Source organism: Xylocopa sonorina, chromosome 4, assembly GCF_050948175.1.
Source record: "Xylocopa sonorina isolate GNS202 chromosome 4, iyXylSono1_principal, whole genome shotgun sequence".
Lineage (NCBI taxonomy): Eukaryota > Metazoa > Arthropoda > Insecta > Hymenoptera > Apidae > Xylocopa > Xylocopa sonorina.
Genome location: NC_135196.1, coordinates 13,788,791 through 13,811,517, shown reverse-complemented (window position 1 = coordinate 13,811,517; position 22,727 = coordinate 13,788,791). Strand labels below are relative to the sequence as shown.

At 48.4% G+C, this 22,727-nt stretch overlaps 1 protein-coding gene across 11 annotated transcripts in view; it reads right to left on the bottom strand.

Moving 5' to 3' along the window:
• The window catches only part of LOC143422709 (CUGBP Elav-like family member 1-A), a 229,858-nt gene that overhangs the window by 49,361 nt on the left and 157,770 nt on the right, over positions 1-22,727 (bottom strand). For all 11 annotated transcript variants that reach the window (XM_076893558.1, XM_076893559.1, XM_076893561.1 and 8 more), the window contains exon 4: positions 3,196-3,244. In XM_076893558.1, coding sequence (XP_076749673.1) covers positions 3,196-3,244 — 49 coding nt within the window. The remainder of the gene's footprint in view (positions 1-3,195; positions 3,245-22,727) is intronic.

The following is a 22,727-nucleotide window of genomic DNA, read 5'->3' as shown; positions in this document are numbered from 1 at the left end:
CGTGTCTTGATACTGGGACGGGAAGTCGCTGGAGAAGGAAATGGAATCGCATTAAAAGAATGGGAGTTGGGGAATTGCTTTAAGTCGGCGCATGTTCGCTTTAAGCGGAATGTTTGCCAAGTCATGTTTCATTGATGGGGTTTGGAGGTTCTTCGAGGACGCTCTAACGCGAACAAGCTGGGAGGAAAAATCAGCCTGCGTTTCGCGTTAGAAATTTCGGTGGTGCGTCCTCGCGATGAGGTAAAGAGTGCTCGCGACAATTTTTTTCTTCGCTGATGCCTACGGTCACCAAAAGAGTCGTAATTAATCGCGTTAGCGTTACGGTTGAGATTAATTACAGCCATAAATTATACCTCGAGATGCAACATTAAAGCGAAATATCTTGGACATAACGTTATTAGTGCGACAACTTCCGGAAACTAAAGCTTGCTTCTATTGCAGAAGGCTTCGTTCTTTTTTTTTCCTCTCTCGATGTCTTTCAACGGGATTAAAATTAATTATCTCGGTTAATATTACAGTCAGGATTAATTATAATAGCGAAGAGTATTGTGAAACGCTGAATTCAAGCAAGACGTCTCGTGTTATGAACTGCGCGACGCGTACGTTATATTTGTCCACCTTTCTATCATGCGAAACGATTTATCGTCGACGATTTGCGTCAACTGGACAACCGTCACCGCGTCTCGGTAGACTGCGATCTAATTTACGATCCTGACAAGCGTATGGTGTTCGCTTAGGAGAAACCCGTTCGAAATCGGTCAAGCCAACGCTCGATATGATAAGGCTTATCTTACTTGCGTGTCTGACCACGAATGGGACGTTTCGCCTTGGCGGTTCCACAATTCGTAAGCGACTATGTAACGCTAGTAAATCGTGCTGGTGCTCAATTTCTCGCAGTGAAGAAAATGTACAAATTTACTTTTCCCATTTTCAACCCCAATTTCGTCGCGAATAGAAGAAGAGAAAGACGAGAGTGTATCGGTTACATAAAAAATGACGACAAAATGGCTTTGGCTTTGCATAAGTTTAGCAGTTACAACGCGATCACTGTCCTCTATTTAAAAAGCGGCAGACTCACCATGGAACGAGAGAGCTAACACGAATGAGTTTAAACCGCATTTCCGCGTCGCCTCGCGAAATGGGTTACATTAGGCACATTTCCATAATACTTAATCTCCGCGAGTTGTGAGTAATGCAATCCTTGACGATGCACGAGAATGACGTAATTACGATTACCTCACTGAGACGAGCCGGTGCGCAATTTATGCCTTTCTCCGCTTTGTTTCAATAGAGGAGGACACTTTCCGAGCGTGTCCCGCCATGTCGCAGAGCGACTCGAATGGGCTTGGCGCTTGGTTATTAATTAATCTCTCGAATTCCTGATGCGTTCCCGCAAAAGGTTGCGGTATTCGCGACTTCCTTCGCATGCTTCTCTTGAAATTAAACGACTGAAACATCGGATAAAACCTCTCTTCTTGAGTCTAGTTGATTGGTAATTGATGAGTGGAGAAGATTTAATGGGCCGTATCACGCCTGTTGGATGAATTCAAACTTCAAAGACATCTCATTTCGTGTACCTCATTTGCCGCGGCGACAATGGCACCATTCCAAAATGCTCGCTTATGAATTGTTGACGATGGCGGATCCCAGCTTCGCGATACTTTCGTCTCAGATACTGTGTCGGTGTAACTGTTCCCTGTTCTTTTTTTATTTCCTCGACGCGCTGCTCAGCCCCTCGATTCGAGTTTATCGGGGTCGAAGTTCAACGGGAGATGACGTAACCACGCGAAACGATCCTGAGAATGGATGGAACGTGGATGAAGCGTAACACGTGACCGAGTGCGCCGTTACTTATGGGAGACACGGTGTCAGCCAAAATAAACAGAATGTCACGGGTATAAATAAAGCTTTCACTCTCTCCTCGTGCGCCTCTTCTCGAGCTCCTCTTCTTCCTCCTTTCGTTTCTTTTTCCTGGGCCGCGTCGACGTGGCCAGACGAGGACAGGGCTCGTTTGACTGACGTTACTTCCTGTCGGAACCACCGTTGAGAACGAGTCCCCGCAGAACGCCATTACGAAGAGTAATTTCGAAGGGGGACCAGCGGTAGTTTTTTGGACTCTTTAAGTTTACTTCGAGACACGAATGTTTTAGGAGAAATTGCTCAATTTTTGACGCGAAGATAAACGAGACGTTCGTTCGCCCCCTCCCCCGTCTCATATGCAGGGGGATGCGTTCGCACGCTATTTCACCCGACTCTTCCATCGTGATTCCGCATCACGTGTACCTGTTATAGCCGTGCAGTTTCTAGCGCGTGTCAAAAAAACGGCAAAAAGAGGAGCCAGGGGGGAATAAAAAAAATGAGCGCAATCTCTGGTCCAGCTGGGACCATGGCACGTGACGGGTGTCGTTAATATTTCATTAGCATTCGTTTTTCGTCGTCCAAGCCGATCTGCCGCTTTTTATTTCGTACACCCTGGCCAGACCTACGATGGCCAGGCTTTCCATTGTACGCGCTCACGCCGCGACTGCCACTCGAAAAACTCCCCCATTTCTATATATATATGTATCATTTTTTACCCTTTTTCCTATGCGCCAGACACTTGGATTGTTTGCATTTATTTTTTAAACGCCCACGTGGACCATTCTTTTTTTCTCTCTCCATCTACGCTCACGGAACGTGAATTAGAATCTACGATCGTTTCTAAAAAGGGTACGAAATAATCGCGATTACAAACGAATCCGTCGAACGAGGAGAGACGGAGGTATAAAATTTTCTCGTCAGACGACGAAACGAGCTCTTCCTCGTTCCGCCGTCGTTTCCGATGCTTCGTCTTAGTTACACGCTGTCTACGTCGCGGCGGCGACGACGACGACGACGATGACGGAGGAGAACGCAGTTCAAAGCTTGTTCATTAAGTACTAATTAATTGGCTGAATTGAGGGGTTGTCGAGATTGTGTAGTCAAAGAAGATATAATCGAGTCGCGGGGGAGTAACGAGTGAGGGAGGTTACGACGAGCGGTTTTAGGAAAATGGAAGAAGAAAAGGCGAGCTCGATGGAGGTGGACGAAGTCGAACGGGTAATAACCGAAGGGACGAGTGTATCGCGTTCTTTACACTTTTCTGTCGTAATTTTCGATTTTCAGCGCGCAGCCTCAAAAGTTTGTCCGCTATGTGTCACTGAATTTTTCACTCACCGTTTCTGTTTTCGCTGTCCGCGGGCTTCATCTGGATCGGATGGCGCATCTGAAAGAAAACAGAGAAACGGATATGGTTACTTATGTACGGAATCCATAACAATTTCGTTCGCTCCAGTCGCGGAAAGATTTAATTTCATGCTGAAAATAACGGTTTATTATGCGTTTCGGGAAATTCGTACTGGGGGTGCCATTTGGTTCTCCTCGCGTATTTTTCACGTTGTCAGGTATACGCGTATAGTTTCACTAGCCTATTAGTATCGTTTATTAAAGTTTAATTTTGTGCTGCTCAACCCCGTAACATTTAATCCACTGACAAGGGACAAAATATTCCAATTAAATTCCGGAATCGCGTGTACAGGGAAACACGTGCAATAGGAATTCCTCTGGCCAGAGAAAGAACGGAAATGATAATAAACTATTCCTCTTATCCAGCATTCGAGCAACTCGTTGTACCCATAAATTTCCCTCTATCTGAAAAGCTTTCCTCTCTTATTAAAAACCATCCCCCTTTTACGTTGTTCCGCTCGCGAACAACAACCCGGACGGGGAACAATAATTTGAGCGCGATACGAGCAAATTCCCGAGGCGTTCCCGTTCTTTTCGTTCGCGGGCGCATCGATTTTTCGCATCGATTCGCTTTTGTAAAATTCCTGAGCCCCGCGCGCGCTTAAGTGTTCTTGCACGATGGACGCGAACGAAAGGAACGCACGGGGAAAAATTAAATTTCCATTTCGAGCACGCGCGTCTGCGTTTCGTTGTTCACAGCGTTGTACCACCTATGAATTTCCTCTGTCCTTTACTATTTTTTCGGACATTTTTCGTCTACAGTTCCACTCGAGACGGTAATGTTCAGCTGACGCCATGATCGAAAATTCAGTTAGAAGGTTTCCGTCGAATCACGGTCTACTCGTCGCCGTTTTCATTATATATTTCCTTTGGAGTTTCCCTTTCAGCCGTTAATAAGTTACAGATTGGAGGACACTATTTGAATTCGTAATTACCTCATTCGATCGAGCTCCATCGGGTATTATAATAAAAGCGGCAAGAAACGTTCATCCGGACGGTAACATTTCATTAATCATAAGCCCTCTCTCTATACGTTCCGATATATCCGCTATCGAGTTCGTTTCATCTCACTGTGTCCCGATCCTACGTTCTAACGCAAAAAGCGAGCAAGAGAATGAGCAGAGGGGTTGGGTGGTAGCGAGAAGGGGAAAAAGGGATATTTAATACGACGCGAATAGAATAAAACATCGGTTCCCTACCGTTTCAGATGAAATACTTGTTGCGATAATTAAAAGCTGAATGCGGCAGCTGGTAGCGCGGTGAGAGGGGTGCGGTTCGAGGGTTTTCGATGCGGAGGCGTAAGTTAATTCCACAGTAATATCGAGCCAGAGTTGGTAATGAGCTGTTCCATTGACGTACGATGCTGCCGATCATTACTCTTGTCTAGAGATATCTATCGATGATCCCGCGTTAACTAGGTGGCCTGCTGGTACCTAAAGCGCGTCCCTCATTTGCCATTCATCCATGAAAATGGGTTACTCGCGATTGCGACCATCCCCTATTCTCGCTGGGGACGCATAGTGTGTCATAGAAAAGGGCCGCGAGGATCAGCGTTCGATGATTAATATGGCGCCTGCAATAATTAACGCGACTACCGTGGATAAAATTCGCGGTACCGACGGTGGAAACAATTTTCTCGAACTATCCGGTGTTTTATCTGGTGCGTTTGCGATTTACATTGCGAAACGTTCTAAGTAAAGTGTCAGTTTCGCAGAAGAATTTTAATCCGATTAAACAAGAGTCACTGGCTGTCGAGCAATCGCACACTTAGCTTACATTTCAACAGCAGGTTAGAAGACAGAGCCACGCTTCTCAAACAAAGGGCGAATTAGTATAACAAATCAGTCGTGACATTAGCAGAACACTTGTTGAATTGCCAATAGTCACTGGCCTCATTGGCAATTCGGCAACATTGTGTTTCGCCTATTGAACAGACAATATGCGCTTATAGGTGATTTACTATACAATGTATATCACTTGGAATTTATTGCAAATGATCTCGCGCCGCGCGATCGTAGACTAAACCAAGCCAAGTTTTATTGTAACGAATCAAAAATTGCACCGAACGAGAAGTGTGAACTGCCAGCGATTCAGCGGCGCGTTCTACGCTTCTAAATTGAAGATTAAGTTATACACGAAATACCGCAACAATTGAAACAATTCATTATCAACGAACGATGTGTCTAATTAGCTGCGAGGCTAATTTATGAGGGCAGGAATTTGATAAGTCGCCTAGTACGGAATGGCCAGGCTATGTTGCTTGGATGGCTGCCTGATAACCAGAATAGCGGACCGCCCTCTAAATCACCGGGCTTGATCCCTCGCACGTGAAAATCCGTTGCGTTAATGTCCCCACGGTAAATTAATCACAAACCGGCGCGGCTAGTCGTGTACTATAAGTCCCATGAATTTATTTAGCGCGCGGTTACACAAGCCACTTGGTAGAAATTTTTCACGGCATCGTCACGGAAGCTTAACCGGGCCAATTGTTGAAATTTTACACCGCCATCGCGTTGCGCGGCACGTTGAACAGACCGCCATTGTCGCGGCTGACATCGTCTCAATTTCCCTAAAACCACTCTATTATCGCCAACGTGACGGTTCGCTTCTGAAACAACTCGTTTTCAGAAATTCAACGCACGACCATCATCCCCCTTCGCCAGTTGCAGCTATTTCCGATTCCCGGGGAAGAAAAATTATGAAACGTAATAAGTATATGAGCGTATCCCAACCCCCTCATCTGCTTACAGAACCCACGTATCAAGGCAACAACGTGGAACAATAAATTCTGTAAAACTTCACGCATCAATTTCAATCTTCTCCAACTCGCATTTCTTTTCCCTCGTTCCAGGGTATACCTCGCATTCCAGCGACCGTTCCACCCCCGGTTCGCCGCCTATTGCCATCGCCTCCGGTGTAACTTTTAAATCCCCCGACCATCCCCGCATCCATACCTCGAGCCAAGTCGTTCTCTATCCGTTCCCTTTATTCGCGCCCTATCCCCAACCCCAAGCCCCGTGCTCGTCCGCTGGAATATCATAAAAGTACGTATATCCCGTGGACGGAAGTGCTCGGGTGGCTCGGAGATTAAAAGTCGCGAAAGTCGTAGTCAGCAGACGGTGAAAGTGAGAAGTAGCACTTTTGTAGTTGCTGCGCCGCTCGCGTCATCCGGGGGGTTGGGAAAATTGAAGAGTTCCGCGGCGCGAGTAAGAGGGAGAGGAAAGAAAGGGATCAAGAGGGTAAGGCAGTGGCCACACCGAACAGCCACTGCTCCTATCCGTAGTTAGAAACCGGAATTACCAACATAAGAACGACGATGTATACTTCATCTCCGTCGTTCTCCACGATGGTACAAAAAGGGGAGAACGGAGAGGAGCGAGGAAAGGAAGAAGAATGGCTACCGTAGGGACGCTGTAAATTAGATACACTGTAAATGCTTGTGCTAGCCCCGTGGCAAATTGAAGTCATCGGCGGTAGCCGTGTGACCACAGCCTAAAACAGGGCACGGAGAACCGTAGGAAAACTAGAAACGAGAGCGTTAAGGAAGAGAATGGAATAAAGAGTATCTGGCGACGCGTCTCTTTGAAACGGGCAGCGCAGGCAGCGCGACTTTAAATTCGCTTCTTTCGCCTGGTGACGCGACCCGTGCCTGTCCTTTCCCGCGGGAAGATTATAAAAATTACCCTCTCGCAGCCGTTCGGAATGGGGTCGAGATTAAAAGTCACGAGCGAGCGTAGGACGCAAGGGAAGCGGAATTGCCGCTTTTAGCTGGTCCCGGACGCGAGCCCGGATAAGGAGGATAAAGAAGCCGCTGAAACGAGCGGAAAACGAGAATACGTAAGCAGCGGGTGTAACTTTAAATCGAGTTGACCTCGTCGTCGTCGCGTATACGGCTGACTCTCTGTTTCCTCTGCCCGCGAGATCGACGGAAACTAGGAGGTGGGCAGGTTTCGAGGTTAGGTACCTACGTACACCGGAATGGGGGATGGCTCTCGCCGGATGGTCAGTGGAATTGTGGATCCTTGGACAGAGCGCGCGCGCGCGCGCGTAACAGAGGGGTGAATTGAAGGCGAGAGAACGAAATTAGACGGGGCCAGAATGAATTTCGAGACACCTCCGCCGCGTTGTTACCGACGAAACGAGATAAAGGATTAAGGAAACTACCGGTAGCCGGATGCTGCTCCGGTGATTCTCTTGCTGGGGCTGTCTCGTTTCGAGGGAAGTGGGACCTGTTGATCTCATCGAACGCTTGAAGGAGGTTAAATGGATTGGAGGAAGGTGGTGCTGGTGTTTTGCGACACTGGGATCTGTGTAATTTCGTCCAATCGAACGTTTCGTTTTCGTTATTCACTCTAATATCTTTCAAGGATCATTCCGTCAGTAATAAATACTTTCGATAATATCCTTCTCATCATATTCGTGAAAAGTTGTGCGTAGAAAAGTTCTTATGGAAGAATAAGCCAAATTATCGAGCGTTTATTGTAAATCGAAAAATCGAACCGTTCCCCTGAGTTTGTTTCCCGGTGAATCGATACCCCGCGTCGGTGGCTCGGCTCAGAGACGAGCAGCGTGTGTACAAAATCATGGAATCGGGCGCAATATAAAGGTACGATGCAGAAACCACTAAAGCCAAACGTGAGGGTCGCGCTTAGCATAGATATGAATTTCATACCAGTGGCTCTCGCGACGCGATACGAGAAATTCCTACGCGTCTGGAAGATCGAGAAGATTCGCAAATAGAATATCTTGAACTTTCGCCCCCGGAATATTGTACATACTTTCTTAAGAGGGGGTTCTCCGCTTTGAAACACTACGGGAAAACCGCGATCCCTCCTGATCTTTTTTCCCTTAACCTAATCCCCGTTAACGAGCACTGTTTCAACTTTTCCTCGTTAAATATTCAACCCCCGTGCCGTTTTCAAAATGCGTAGTTGTGCCAACAAATTTTGTTCACCAAAACACGTATACTGAATTATTAAAATATAATCGACATCCGTGAGAAACGGATTCGTACTACACCCGACCCAACTAATATCCCGACCAATCAAGCCTACCCGATCCTATTCCCCGGCAACCATCGCGCCTCTTCCGCATTTCACCCCAGACCATTCGACGCGCACCCTCCGCCGCGTCTGGGTACCGCGTTGGCCCATAAATTCCGCCATATTTCATCCTAAAAAGGATCGCCTCGGTGGTCGAGACGCGGCGGGTCGAGGGTGCGAGCCGCGAGGCGACGAGGGCGAAGGTGGACGATGGGGCGAATATTAAAATTGACGAATTCGGCTCAAGGGCTCCGCCGCGATCGTTCGTATCGCTAGTTATAAATTCGTTCCGCGTTCCGTCGCGTCGACGCGATGAAAAAAAGAAAGGGAAAGAAAAACGAACGGAAGAAGGGGATCTACGCGTTCCCTCTTCTTCTCCTCTTTTTTTTTCTTTCTTGTCTTATTCGCTTTTTTCTCTGATCGCGGTGATGAACGTCGTCGCCGAAGTATCGTGAAAAATCTGCATGCCGCCGGGTGGGCGGTGAAAAAATGCGAGCGTCACGTGCGAGCACGCGAATCGAACCACCAGCGGACGAGACGGAACCAGTGTGCTCGATGGGAGGACGAATGGGGTATATAACGTCTGTAGAGAGGACCTGGACTGGGCGAATTTTATTTGACACTAGGATAAAAAGGAGGAATCTGAATCGAGATACGATATTACGGTGGAAGGAGCCGCGAATAAGTTCGATCATAAACTCGGTGAACGAGCGAAAATTTGCGAGTAGTAGAGATATGAAATTTTCATTCTGTACTAGGAGTATTTCACGTTTTTCCACCAGACGTAATTAAAACGATGATTCGTTAGTCGCGATAGAGAGGAATCGGTCATGATAATGTTTGGATCACTCGTATTAGTGAAAGTGAGGGTACTTTCTCGTTTGGTTTGACGTGCCTCGCGTTCCTGAAAAAATATGTAGCAACCCGCATTAATATCCACATTACCATTTCGCCACGTTGTAGCTCATTCAAACGTTGATCTACGGGGAGTAAAACCGGATTCTTTCATTTATATTACGGTTCTTCGTTTCATTATCCGGTTGATAAAACGAGGGAACCGGTTTCTCGGTTGCAATATCATTATATTTTATGCTTATATTCTGCAGTAAAAGCGTTTCGTAGAGATATACTTGGCGGGAAGGGCGTTTATTTTAGCCCTCCCATAGAGAGGTTTCATTCTGGACAGGGGGATAATTTAAATTTAAAAACCCTTTAAATTCTCATCGGGACAGCCACCGTTGGTACATTTTTCTTAAATTTAGAATATGCGCGGCTTAAACTTTGCGCTCGTATGCTAATTGTCGTTTTAATCTCTACGTTGATTAAATTCATCTCGTTTCGCCGTTTAGCAGCGAGCCTGGACGTAAGAGGTAATGGTTTTTAATTTAAATATATCGCGTAACGAATTTATTTCATTCCGCTTGTCGGCTGCTGATATTTGCTTCATAAATATTCATCCAAATTTATTAATATTAGACAACGATAAGTTCGTCGTGATGTCGTCCTACAATTGTACGATAATAAAGAATTACGTCACAGAGTAACGAGGAAGAATTTCACTCAGCGTCGCGTTAAAAAAATACCTGTTCAACGGAGGAGCACGAGTTTTCGCGTTACTAAAACAAAACGTCACCCGTCTCGCTTCCACGAATTTCTTAAACGCGATACACCATTGCGAGATGGCAAATTTTCGAAATATCGCGAGATCGATTCGGTCTCTAAATTCGATGCAACCCTCCGGTTGACGTACAGCGTGTACGCGGCCATGGGTCAGCCGTGTCCCAAAGCGGCCGTGCAATGCTCGACCGCCACTACTGAAAACGTAAAACGAGTCAAATATCTCGAACGATCGCGGATAAAAATCGTTCGAATACGCGGGTCAACGGGAGTCCCGTATAAATTTCGACCGCGCGCCATCGTTGTTATCGCGACCGGAGATGCTCGCGTACGTCCACGGTTTCCGGGGAAATCAGTAAACGCGGCGACGTTATTCAATTTCCGCGGGCCCCCTATCGAGCCAGACGGCTCTTCTTTTTTTCACTTATTGATGTAGCACCGAGTTTTCGAGGGTTCCCCCCGAAGCTTATCCGCTGTACGATCGCGTCTTCATTTCCGCCACGTCGACGGTCTTCCTCCTCGCGCTGCCTTCCGCGCGAGTTTCATCCCCCCGCGCGTTCCAAACTTTTTACGCTTACGTTTGCGGAAAACTCTTCCCATCTCACATCCCCCGCCTCTTTTTCCTTCGCCTCTTCTCCTCGTTTCTCCCTTCGCACCTTCCCCCTTTCCTCGACGGTACACAGCGGGTGTACTTCGACGAACCGCCGCGTTATTGCGACTCGAGTACCGTGGCCGATTTTTGTCACAGGCTCGTCCTGCGGAAATGCGACGGCGGGGGACGTTATTGGGTCGGGCAGTCGCGACCAGGCGTTGAATATTATATCATTCGCTAGGGTAGATGGGAATTTTACAACTTAGTTATTCTTCTTCCGCCAGTTCGACGTATGAATAAAACGGTTGATCATTTTTCCGTGGAAAAAAAGGGGAGACACGGAGCTACCACTTTCATATCATCTTTCTCCTCTTCTTTTTTCCTCTTGAAATTACTATACCGCACCTTATTGCTTCCCTTTATCGTTTATATCCCTTCGTTACGGAGTAATTAAAATTCAATGCCGTCCGACGGGGAGGACGGAGGAGAAAAGCGCCGCGGAAAAACACCAATATCTATGCGAATAGTTATGAACTATAATTTCGCGTGCAGCGATTGGCGGACGCGGGAGGATGCCATTGCGATCGATCGACTTCAATCGAATTCCCTCGGAATGTACACGCGCCCCGCGAGAAGGCAGGCGAAACGTTTCCGTTCCATCTACGGGGGACGAATCTCGTTTCGAAGCAGACAACGGTAACGATCGTTCGATGATTAAAAAACTTTCAATTTCGCGCGCCTCCTTGAAATGTTCGCAGGATGACTCCTTCCACGATGACCAACGGCGACGTTTTCGAAAGCCTCGTTTTTTAAGCGCGAAAGCACGCACGGGGGTTGGAATACGGATGGAACGGACGTCTTCATCGATCTCTTTAACAATTAACTAAAAAGGGTAGCGGCGATCGGTGGGATTCGGGCAGGAAGTGACGCCGGCAACGAGCACGGTTATGAGTCATAATTTAACCGTGCAACGGCTGGCAGATGCGGATCGGATCGGTTGCAGTCGATTGGCCGGATTTCCGGGAATACCAATGGGGCACTAAAAGTGATTAAATTACTTGGCAAGCCGGCACTCGGTAAACTACACTGTGATTGATACGCGCCCGCCCGCTCATCTGACCAAATGCGCATTGCGATCATTTATGCGTGACTGACGTCTGTTTATTTCCTGCAGATTTACTTCGGTATCGCGGCCGATTGAACGGTTCGCGTCGGAGCCGCGCACCCCGTCCGCCATTATCGGCCGTGTTGCCTCTTAGATTGGAAAACGCGCGTTCTCTGCCAACGAAAGAACCCATTTTTCAACGCGAGTACTCTCGCTTATTAATATCAACTATGTTCGAGTTCCAGCGTTGGATTCGAATCGCCTTAAGAATTTTCCTAATCGTTGTTATAATCGCGTTTTCGATCCATCCAGCGTACCATCTTGGCAAACAGGGTTGCTCGAAGAAATATTAATTACTTCGATGTATCAACTAACAGTATTAAATTTGTCTAAGCAACGAATTTGTCGGGTGAGTTACCAAACGATTTCGAAGGCGCCCCACTCGAAGCGTCGCTTACCTCACGACTGTTCGAGAGGGAAGACAAAGTGGCGAAAGTTGCATTCCGACGAAGCGGAAATAACTACAACCAGCCCCTTGCTATCCGCGCGAGGCGACGTAATCTCAATTTATAACGGCAATTATCCCCGATGATCCGGCGGTTCATTTCGCCGGAAACGCTGGGCTGGTCGTTCTCGCGAGAGGACGACGCGTACTCGCGATCCATTTCCATTTCGCGCTTCTATCCGGCCAGGGGGCGGACACGGTTCCTCTGGCCTGGCACATTTCTCAGTGAAACGGGGATCGATTTGAAGAATGCCGTTGCGAAACTGCAGTTGGCAACACGCCCTCTGCCTGTTCCTCTCTGAGCCCGCTATCGGGTCATCCCTCTGATGTCCTGCTCTCGCGGCCCGTCTTCATCCCTCTTCCTGTTCCGTTTATTTCCGATACGAATCCTTCCTCCGCCAATCTATCTGTTTCTTTGCCTCTCTCTCTCTCTCTCTTTTTATTCGCCCTCTTTCTCTCTCGTTCTCTCTGCTGAATTAGAGATATCTTGGGAATTTAATTTTAACTCGAGGAAATTTCGTTTGGCAAATATTTTTCAAGTGTACAATATGCACGCGCGAACAGCTCAGAGCTACGATTTCCATTATACTAATTGGACAATGCATCTGATGGCGCACAAAGTAAATCCACCTGCTCTATTGTTCATTTCACTTTTCTCTACCGCTGTGACTGCGCCAGTCCGTCATATTTTTCTAAAAAATCGTTGTGTTATTTTCGAACCGCTGTGTACGCTGGCTAATAAAATAATAAAAATCTTCAGAAGAATTCAATTGTAATATAAAAAAATATTAAGCTGAGCGCCATTGTTGAATCCGGGCGGAGGGATTTTAAACCCTTTGTTTTCAGTATACAACGCGAAACAGTCACTCGTGAAATAAAATTTAAATCAGAGGATTTTCCAGAAAGTTGATTATTCCGTAGCGAAATTTTTTTTATTTCAGTCCTCTGTTTCGTCCCTTTATTAAGAAAATTCAGTTTCAGATCGTAATTTAATAAGCGAGGATCGCTTTCGAACTTAAGACTTAAAAGATATTAAAAAATATCATCGCGTTCCGCGATCTTTCATCTTCGAAATCCATTTTTCAGATTCGCGTTAACTTTGTAACCGTGCGCCAAGGCAGGCTAATGAAGGTCGCTACACACGCAACGATTCAGCTAATTGTAAGCAGATTCTCAGCCAGACACTCCGAATTCGTCGAAGCCATCGGTCGTCCTGGCCGTGCGCTCAGCTGAATCTACTTACAATTAGCCAAATTGCAATGCATCGGGATCTTCGTAAGCCCGCATTCACAATTTCGCAGTTTTAACAAATCTAGAAACTGCATCGTCGAAAGAAGAGATTCCAGAATACGCCAGTATTTTTTCCAAATTTTTACACACACACACACGAGAAGAGTTTGAAATTTGTGAAAAAAAAAAAGGTTACAGAGATGGAAATCGTTCCGCGAAAGTTCGTATTTTTCGAACAATTTTGTTATTTAATCCCTTCATCGTTGGCCCAAATTCCCCCGTATTTTTCATCTCTCATTCCCTCGCTACGTTTACAAGTTCCTATGGGGTGGTCACCGGAGAACGCGTGTTCTCTATTTTCTGAAGCGACCGACGCGCGCACACCCAAGCACACGTCCCTCTACCTGGCGTCCTCCTCAAATCTTTGTTCACGGTAGCGGTAATGTTTTTTAGCGGTAAAAATTTATCCGTAAAATTCCGCTGTCTTCGTCACGCCTCGGCTACGAGATTGCTGGACGAAGAACGCCGGGTTAATGGCATTTCTCTCTCCTGTTTATGAAAAGAAATCCTCCGGCGGACCGTCGCAATTTGGGGACGCGGAAATAATGCACGGGACGCTCTGCTGCGAGGCGAAGCATTCGTTTGCTGGCCATGTTTCGTAAATTTCAGCATTCCAAACGAAAATTCTGCCCCTCGTACGTACGAAAGTGACTCGATTATCATTTCGCAGCCTGGTAATTTTATTCACCGCGCAGTAATTACGCACCAAGTAATTAAAATTCAGATGTTGATTTAAATGTTTACTTTGGGGGGAGATTTTTCTAGTTTCCAGGGGAATGTCGCGCGAATGGATTTGGACGTAATTAGATTTTAATTTCGTCAGCGAAAACGATACGATCGGTCTCGAAGGCTTACACGAGAGCGGATAATTGTACAGGCTCGACTAGTCGCATCATTTCGGCAAATATCCGAATTAAATTTCCATCCAGCTCGTCGATACGCGGCCGCGCGCCCATGTCTATTGTTATTAACGAAGAATGATTACCTACCACCCGCGTCCGCTAAAAATGAACGCACCCCCGCAGGAAAATTGACTCGATTTACTCCGTTGACGTGGAAAGAGAACATTTCTACAAATATTGGCTCGTATCGCGTGTATCTATTTGCCGATGTGTTTCATATTGACTGAGTTTCAATTTTCGATGCTACATCGATATTTGTTTAAATGTTACACAAGATTTAAATAAAATGAATGAAACGTCACGACGGATGCGTCCGTGTGCGTCGTTCCGCCGATAAATTGTGTTTCGAATAATGAAAAGTTTGATGGGCACGATCGTGCGCGGCGTTATACGCGCCTCCTTCCTGTTCCGCGTCCATTTTTACATCGTTTCGATGAAATTCATTGATTCTCGACGCAATGAGTTCTCCGCGAAGAACCAAAGCTGGTCGTAAGCTCCGTAAGAGTCCATAGAACATTTCTATTCCACACAGAGTTCTCAGCATTCCGCTCTCGTAATATCCTAATAATAATCCCCGCGATATCTTCCTTAACGAACGAAATTGTTCCGTACCGCGAACTCGAACGAACGAGCCAATAAATCTAGTCGATTCCGTTCTCCAATCTGCGCGACGCGTGCCACCAAAGTCCCTGGAACAAGCGGAGCGTGCGGCGGGAATAGGCGTGCCGTCACCCGTCGTCCACGACGGCTACAGCGTCGACGCCGGCGATGCCAGGCGGGAGAAGTCATTTTACCCGGTAATTAGTTGGCCGACTCGCGACAAATTGAAAAAGTTAGTGAGAAATGGAACGCAATTTAATCCGCGGCCGTAGCTACCGGCCACGGCCTCCTGCAGCCGCAATAATCAAGAGCAGCAAATCGAATACCTCTTCTGCGCGCCGTCGTTGCCGTCGTCGTCGTCGTCGTCGTCGTCGTCGTCGTCGTCGTCGTCGTTCGCTCGCCTTTCGTCAACCCCCCTGTTCGCTTGTCGCGGCCGCCGATCGAAACTTCGATACAACGGCACCACCCCCTCGTAAGCTTCGTAATTTCCGTCGGCCGATTTGTAAGATCGCACGAAAATTGGAAAACTTGCTACCGTTTAGGTGAATTAGACTGCGCGCGGTAACGTATAGACTCGTTGCCCCTGTTTCCACGTATCGCGACGTGTACCGCGTTTGAACAATGGCCGTTGGACGGTGAAAAGTTTTCAATTGAACAGACGGGAGTTTGTTATGCGCGGGAACGCTCGAGACGTGGCTAAAGTTGGGTGCAACGCGGTCGACAGAAAAGCTGGGGTGGTCGAATTTTCGTGTAATTAGAGAACGTATTCTCGCGTTCGAGGATCTTGGTTTCCTCGATAGCGAGAACGATCGTTCGCCGGGTCATTTCAGTCGTTCAGCGCAGCGTCGATTTAATTTATCGTACGTTTACTCGCGAGGACTAGGAACGATCGTGTTCAGTGTGGCTGGTGCTTCGCGGCACGAGGAAAAGTCGGGCGATCGTTTGGTATACAATGGCGGCTGAAAAATGAAGAGCGTCTTTAATGGAAGGTTCTCTCTGAAAACTGCTGAACTCGCCGTTTCGCTGATCACGGCCCCAACCCTGCGCCTCCTCCGTCTACAGTCATTATCCGGCCGCGGTAACGACAATCATTATTTTTTGTTAGCGCACCGCGCGCCAGCGTAACGTCGGGTCAAATGTCGCGGGGGGACTTCCTTGACGTTAAGGAAAATCATGGTATGCATTCACGGTTTACCTTCTTCCTATCTCCGCGGCGGTATCGCGGCTCGTTTATACACGTACACCTTCTCGACGCGTTCTTATTAGGTCGCTTGTATAACCTCGCGGCGAACACCGTTCGCGGAGGTCGCAATTATTTTCAATTATTCGAGCAAAAAGAAGAAGCAGCGACTCGCGAGCGTATCAACGACGTTTCGCATTCTACACTCGAATAAAGGCCGGGCGTACCGAAAAACCGCTAAACAATCGCGAGACAATTATCCCCCTCCCAGAGCGTGGTCGCTGGTGACTTCTAAAACCGCCAGAAATATCTTTGAATTCCCGCGGCACGCTTTCGGGGCGGAACAATCGCGCGCGAACGTAGGCGAGCTTCTAGGGAACAAACGAGCGGCCGCTGGGCGTTATTTAAAACGGAAATGTGGGTCAGCCGCGTCCTCCCTCGTCCGCGCGCGCGCGCGCGCGCCACCGCGATCATCTACCAGCGGGTAGAGCCCACGCCACCCGCTCCTCTACCTCTTTTCTGGCCAGCGCGCGAAGTAAAAACCGGAGACAACGGGGTAGAGAAACCGTGAGCAGAGTGATGATGTGCCGTTGATTTATTTTCGGCACCAGGCCTCAAAGTCCAGCCGTGCTTAAGATGGTCCCGCTAGCTGCCTCGAAAGGTGAACGAGTGTCGTTGCCTCCACCCGTTCTAGCGCTCGCGCGTCCCTCGCTGAACGCCGCGAGCCGAAACCAGCGGGGAAAGCTCTGCGACGCGAATAATACCGGCCGAGCAATGATTTAGATAACACTTGTCGCAGCGCGCATTCGCGATTAAATACGACGCGCGAGCTTTCGTTACAAACGAGCCGTGTTCTAAATGGTATCGCTTAAGTACCAGACGTTCGGTGGCGGACGGGGATTTCGCTCGTTTGGCGCGGATTCGCGTGCTGGATCTCCGCTCTTAAACGAGCGCCGCGAGATTACCGCCTAGTCCTCGCCACGATTAATCGGTTGCCCCTTATGAAGCGTAACCGATCGATTAACCAGGAGATACTTGCATCTCAGATTCCGTCGCGCGGAAGGTTACACCAGTGATCGAGAAACGAGACTCTTTCGCGCGAACGATGGAATCCTGTTTAATGGGGAGCGTGGCGTGGAGCCTAGCTTTAGTTAGTGTCGAAGTTTTATAATGTAGGTCGTTCCGTCGAATGCCTCCGGTACGGAAGTCGAGTGATTTTCGTTGTTTTCGCCACGTTTTGTTTCTATGAATGGCGAGGCGAGCGAATGGCCGGTCGAGGCTCGCGCGAATAAAATTAACGAGCTGGCCGTTCCCCCCCCTCAGCGTTTCCTTTCTCACCCTCGCGCTTTATTGTCTTTCGCGACTTCTACCCTATCTGCTCGCTTGTTCGTTCAGACCTCTCCGCGTGGTCCGTGCAGTCGCGAGAAACGAGGCGAAAATCTTGAATCGCAAGATCGCAGAGTGGCAAGGGACGTCCAGCGGAAAAGCTGCGTCGATAGCGGGCGTGAATGCTAAAACGTGAAAATTCCGCGACTCTGGACCTCGTTTCTGGTTGCTTTTCGATTCGCGCAGAGCAAGAGAATTTTTCCTCTCGCTGCTTTTAAAAACAAACTTCCGGTCGAGTCATTTCTTACCGGCGATAAGAAATTCGCGACTTAGAAACGGGACCGCGGTTAAATTCCCGCTCGCAGGAAAAATATAAATCGAGCTCGGTGCATTTCCCCGTTCGAGCGGGCAACTTCTATAACCGCGACTATTACGAGAGAACGACTTAGCCAGTTTGAAATTGCTACGTATCAGCCGTTCGATTACATAGAAACCCATTCAAGTTTCCCTGTACGCGCGCTTTTCCACCTGCCGCTTCGCGCAGCGTGGCCGTTGTGTCCGTTTCGGAGAATAAGCTCCCGTGATACATCGTCTGGCTTATGTGTTCTTAGAGTGATTTCAATTTATGAAACGTTACGAGATCGTGCGACAGCTACGATTAGATAATGAATCCACCCTACGAATATGCAGGCTCTGGTTATTAGGCGAAGCTGATTCCTTTTAAAATCCAGCCACGGTCCAATTCTCGCGTACGACCACCACTAATAATAAACAGAAAGTAGGACACCCGAATGGTGATTGTTGCACAGGAGGAACATCGATTTTCGCTATCCCGCGAAGTGTCACGCTGTGACTCATCGCGTTATCGTGATTATACTGGGGACGTGCACGCGTTGACTTTATCGGTGCGCGCGATCGAAGGGGTTAGGCTTAACCGCGGGCCAGTTATCGAGCAGGACGTTACGAAACTTTTTCCTGTTGGCTGAACGTGTACTGAAATTCTCCGGATAGCTTCCCGTCGTTGCTCATCGAGGTGGCGTTAACTGATAAGGTCGGGGATGTTAACCCAAAAACGTGACTACCCTCATTATCCGTGGAGGTTATGAATTTAGATAGCCAGCTGAACATCCACTCGTCGTGGACTATGCAAACTGCATCGCCACTGAAATGCATCGCGTTGCTCGCTGCGCGGAGAAAGTGGACGATTTAAATATCGCGTTGCGCGATCTGACTTTAGAACAACATCGAAATTCAATCGCGACGATGCAGAATTTTGTATGCTTCAATATATTTTTCCCACCCCTGCCCTCTCTTTACCTTTCACGAAACATTAAAAAGGTTGACGTCGAAAAATTGTACGAGACAAACATTCGGTCGCGGGCAAAAGGACCGCGCGCTGCCCGCCTGCGGCGAATAAAACTCTCGATCCCCTCATAAACTATCCATCGACGTCCAAGCTTTGCGGTTATACCCGGCCATTACAGCATAAGGGAGTCGAGTGGGTGGTCGCGCGTTTGAAATCGATAGCGGCGCGTGTTTACAGGTGATCGATAGAAGGAAGTGATATTGGGCGAACGGCCCTGCACAGGACTATACGGGGCAAAGTCTTCGATTTCTGCGTCCCTTTGCGCCGTGTGACCACACGCGTACCTCCGTTGCTGCTCGCACAACGGTTTCGTTTTCCGTCCGCGTCCACCTACCTACCCGCCCCTCTTGGACGTTGCCTCGAATTTCTCCTCTACCGTCGCGCTTTAATAATGTTATGCATTGTCGCCACGGTGCCACGCGTTTATAAACGTCCCACGCTTCCCTGGCAATTTCGTGGACCAACGCCAAATTCATTTCTTCGCGCGAGCGGGGACGCGTGAATCTTCTATCGAGACACAACTGCGTTGCCCGTGGTTCTCGTTTTCCGACGCTTTTCGATTCGCGCCGGGTGTTACCAATTTCTGCGACAATCTGGCAAATATTAAGTGTTCCAAGTTAACGTGGAAACTGCACCCTGCAATGTTACAAGGCAGCTTGACTTTCCAGCGAAGGAAAACCCTAAAAGGTTTCCAGGCAGCAAGGGGTGCGACCAAAGAACACAATACGATCGAAACGGATTTCCTCCCGATTCGCTTATTCCAGCCTCCAATCTCCGTCTCTATCGACAATCCTGGGGGAGGGGCGCGATATTGGTTTTATTAACGCGCTTCTTTGCACATTCGCGTGGCGTGGCAGTCGAATCAAAGTCTCCTAGTCGCTTTTCCCGTGAAATAAATCTACTTCTCGAGCACCTAGCCGAGTACGTGGCGATAGAACGTCGGGGGTGGTGGAGAACGGTGGATAGAGGGGGTGCGAGTGGTTCCGCTGGAGTCACGGAGGTCGAGAGAAGCGGAAGAACGGGGAGGATACGAGGGTTCCCCGGAGCACTCGACTCATTTCTCCGAGCCAACACAGACCTCTCGACTCGACGCCACTCGTGGAAACGAAATCTGATACGAGAAAAGCTAAACTCCTTCAAATGCACAAGCCACCCCTTACCGCTCGCGAACGCGCGCGCGCGCCTCGCCGCTACTTCGTCTCTTCCCCTCTGACTCCTTATTCCGCCCCGCTCCCAAGCCCTCTTCAACCCCTTCTACGATTTTCTCCCTCGCTCCGCCGTCACTTTCATCCTCTATTCCGTTCTTTCTGAACGATTCTCTCGGTCCCTTTCTACGTTTCGTATGTATACACCGGGTCCTTCTCTCGTTCCTAGCCCGTTTCTTCCCTAGCCGTTCACGAGGCCTGCTCCTTTCAGCCACCCACTTCTACTCAGTCAACCCTTTTCATCACGAAAAACGTCGTTCTGCAATTCACTCTTTCCTTTCTTTCCTTTTTCTCCTCTACGCGCTCTCCTTCCACGGAGTGTTTTAACTCTCTCTCCATCGCCGAGTCCGCCACTTGGCTTCTCTCTCGCCTTTATCCTCTTCCACCCTCTCTCGCTACGTTAGGCTGCAGTCACACTGGACGAGTCCGTGGCCTATTCATACCAGCCGACGAATCGACATCGAACACAGAAACGACGCCGCTTTTACCGCGCGCTATCAATTTTTTCTGCCCCGCGCGACCGTCAAATGTAAAAACGCAGACAAGACCGCGGGTAAGTGTCATCCGGATGAAGATTCTTCAGTCGTTGAAAAAACGAAACGTTAGCCGGACTGCTCGACTCATTTGACTGTAGTCAATTAGTCGAGCGTCGAATTGTTTGCGAAATTTTAAACAGCTGATGGTATCATTTCAATTTTTCCCTTCTTCCTGTGTGATCGTAGCTTCATTTCACGATCCTCCTCGTCCGGATCCCATTCTCGCCAACTCCCAACAAGAAGGATTCTTTCTTCCACGAGTTCGTTCTCCGCCCCCGATCGGATTCCACCCCTGGCGCAAATTGATGAGAGCAGGACCTCAACTTCCGACTGTTTAACTCCCTTAATTAACCCCGTACAATTACTCTCACCGTGGCAAGGATTTCGGCTGTTTTTTTCACGGCACGCGACCTCCTTCGACGAGCTGGCTGCTCCCTTCTCTCGTTGCTCATCTATGGATCGTGAGCTTTAATTGGGGTGGCGGCGAGTTGCCTCGTCGGAACAGTAGACTTGTACGCTTCGACGTTGAATTACGACGAGTTCGTTCCATCGTTATTTCCGTCCGTTTTCTACCCTCTTAATCTCCTCCTCGCTTCCTCGTCTCCATCGCGATTTTACATTTTTGTAAATCGCAGGTAAACATCTCGCGAACATTTCCCGGCGCGACAAATTCCACGGATTAAGCAGAAGAAGTGGAGAGCCAAGGGGACTGCAAACTGTTTGACAGAATCGTTCGGATCTCCATTTTAACGCGGTAATAAGATGGAAATATTAATAGAAACTACGGGAACGACTCGCGAGTCGTCGCAGTTTCGCTGCAATTTCTCGTCCCGCGCTATTCGTCCCTCGATGTTGCAGGGTCCTAGAATTTTCCAAGGCGTCGTGACAACGATTCTTTTCTCCCATTCTCGCGCGCGCGCCCTCGCCTTTTTCGCGACACACCAGCCCTGCCTCCGCTCGAATAATCAAGTTCATTTAAGGGAAAATGAATTTCTCCTCTCGCGTCGCGTTATGAACATTTTGAGTAACCATCAGAGGCGACGTTTGTAACTCAAAAGAAAGTTCCCAGCCCCGGCCGTTCGCGAGTCAATTACCACGAAAATTTCTTGTTACACTAACCCTGCAAAAGGGAAACAGTTAACGGGGCCGTGCGTGCCCTGCAAAACGCTCCGCGCCCTTTATTATTCATATTTACTGCGTGTAATTTCAACGACATTAGACTTTCATACGCCCAACTGCGCGTGACGCGAATTCTCTTTTAAATTACCTTCGTTCATCACCCGTTGTCCCCGTTCATTCTGTCGACGCGTCTTAAAAATGATACGCGACCCCCATCGACGGGACGTATCCAATTTTCAATTGCAACGCGTAAACGGTGTACGCGATTTATCGATCGATCTTAGCTTGTAACTCTTGTTTCTATCATGTCGTTAAATCCTGTACTCCGTTACGTCGTACTCGACCCGATCTCCACCGCTAACGTGAATGCAATTAGTATAGTTCAGCAGTGCATTATTAACCAGCTGCTCGAGAATGCATTATGTTTATTAAATATCACGTCGCTCGCTGATGACCAATTAAACGCGCATTAATGCATGGTATCGAATAGTAGTTATTGTTGCGATTAATTGCGCCCAACCGTTCGCGGTTTGTTACAGATTTAATATGCGAATCGCGCGCGTCGCGGCCAATTACCTTTTTCTTTTACGCGAGCCATCCAACGCTGTAAATCAACCGGGCCAGGCAATTGGTCGAATTACGGCGGTCGAAACAATTACTTAAACGCGAAGTGTGTATAATAGAACGGCGCCGTGGCGCGTCTACGGCCACGCAGCACCCTCACGAATCGCGGCACCACGGAACGTGATATATCGTCCCGTACACCCGGCCGATTGCGTGGTGTATTCAATTTACGAAGCCTAATTCGACCAAGTTACAGACGCAGAATGGGCCACCGACCGACGAGGGTGGAAAACCGCACGCGTCGTTCGCGTACCATCCGGGCGTCGTAAAATCCTCGGGGTGCAATTTGTACGGCGATAAATATCGAGGTTTGATCAGCTACCAGGACAGTGCCGCCGCCTGGCGACGATCAAGAATAGTTCGTCGCCCTCGTGTCCGTCACTCGATGGATCAACGCGCGTTTCTAGATCCTCGATCGCGACGCGCGAGCGCATCGACGATACTCCGCGTCAAC